Source organism: Nothoprocta perdicaria, unplaced genomic scaffold (assembly GCF_003342845.1).
Source record: "Nothoprocta perdicaria isolate Ctin4 unplaced genomic scaffold, notPer1 scaffold_155, whole genome shotgun sequence".
NCBI classification, from domain to species: Eukaryota; Metazoa; Chordata; class Aves; order Tinamiformes; family Tinamidae; genus Nothoprocta; species Nothoprocta perdicaria.
Window position 1 is genome coordinate 312,630 of NW_020454705.1, and position 1,803 is coordinate 314,432.

The 1,803-nt window shown below is 53.9% G+C and overlaps 1 protein-coding gene across 1 annotated transcript in view; it reads left to right on the forward strand.

The window, feature by feature from the left end:
- The first annotated feature begins 853 nt into the window (after positions 1–853).
- GJA3 (gap junction protein alpha 3) overlaps positions 854–1,803 on the forward strand; it is a 1,562-nt gene continuing 612 nt past the window's right edge. The window contains exon 1 of the mRNA XM_026035018.1: positions 854–1,803. Coding sequence (XP_025890803.1) covers positions 854–1,803 — 950 coding nt within the window.

The window sequence follows — 1,803 nt, forward strand, 5'->3', positions numbered from 1 at the left end:
TAGCACCAACTGGCAGGATAGTGGGGAAAACCTCAGAGAAACATTTCTGCCATTCCTGTCAAAATTTCTGCTTCATTTCCAATTTTTCATGTCATGCAAATAATTTGCTGTAAAATACACAGATTATCAGTAATGTGCTTTTTTTTTTTTTTTTTTTTAATGTGATTGTACAATATGAAACACAGCAGAGGACTGGAGCACTACTCTTGATGGCAATAAAAGAGTGGATTGAGCCAAGCTTTCATCACACTCAATAGTGCAGTCACATTAATAGTAGGACTGTTCTGATTAATTGAACTGAGTTCCATCTGTAATTTTCTAAAAATAGATGAGAACAGTTAGAGGCGTCTTAGATGGAAGAAACAAGGAAATCACATTGTTTCAATTTAATAATAATATCAAATCTTGTAGAGGTTCTGGGTCTGAATTTCTCTTGCCTGCCATGTCGTGCTGGCACTTAACAGCTGCATGGGGTGGGTGTAAGGCACTAGAAGATCACGATTCCGAGCTCACCAGAACCCGTGGTTGCATGTAGGATTATGTCATTCTTAACATACACAGGCAATACTTTGCCTTAGAAGTGCCAGAGCCCTGGCACAGGCTGCCCAGGGAGGCTGTGGAGTCTCCTTCTCTGGAGGTCTTCCCAACCCGCCTGGCTGCCACCCTGTGCCCCGTGCTCTGGGTGTCCCTGCTGGAGCAGGGGGGTTGGACTGGGTGATCCCTAGAGGTCCCTTCCAACCTCAGCCGTCCCGGGATTCGTTCCGGGGCGATCTGTTGTAACGCAGCGCTGAGTGACTGCAGGGCTTTTCAACGCTGCTGTAACGTCCTTGTTGCAGGTTAGAAACCTGGCACGATGGGTGACTGGAGCTTCCTGGGGCGGCTGCTGGAGAACGCGCAGGAGCACTCCACGGTCATCGGCAAGGTCTGGCTGACCGTGCTCTTCATCTTCAGGATCCTGGTGCTGGGGGCCGCCGCCGAGGAGGTCTGGGGGGACGAGCAGTCAGACTTTACCTGCAACACTCAGCAACCGGGTTGCGAGAACGTTTGCTATGACAAAGCCTTCCCCATTTCCCACATCCGCTTCTGGGTGCTGCAGATCATTTTCGTCTCCACTCCAACCCTCATCTACTTGGGACACGTGCTGCACATTGTACGCATGGAGGAGAAGAGGAAGGAGAAGGAAGAGGAGCAGAAAAAGAAGGGAAGCATCAAGGACGGCAACTCCCCAGCAGCAGCATCTGGCAGCAGTAGTGGCGGTGGAGGCAACAACATGAAGGAACCTCTGGTCAAAAGGGGGAAGGAGAAGCTCCCGATCCGTGATGAACGTGGCAGAATCCGCATGGGGGGCGCCCTGCTCCGTACCTAYGTCTTCAACATTGTTTTCAAGACGCTGTTTGAGGTGGGCTTTATTGTGGGCCAGTACTTCTTGTACGGCTTCGAGCTGAAGCCCGTCTACCACTGCAGCCGCCCGCCCTGCCCGCACACCGTGGACTGCTTCATCTCGCGGCCCACTGAGAAGACCATCTTCATCATCTTCATGCTGGTGGTGGCCTCCGTGTCCCTGCTGCTGAACATGCTGGAGATATATCACCTGGGCTGGAAGAAGCTCAAGCAGGGCATGACAAGCCAGTACAGCCTCGAGATACCCGTCACAGCGGTGACGCCCGTGGTGGTGGCGGCGGAGGCCAAGCCCGTTTCGCTGCCCCCGCCGGCGCCACCCACGGCGGTGACGGCTGCCGGGCCCCCCGTGGCCGTGCCCGGCACGCGCACCGTCACCCCGCTGCTGGCGCCGGTGGCCACGCC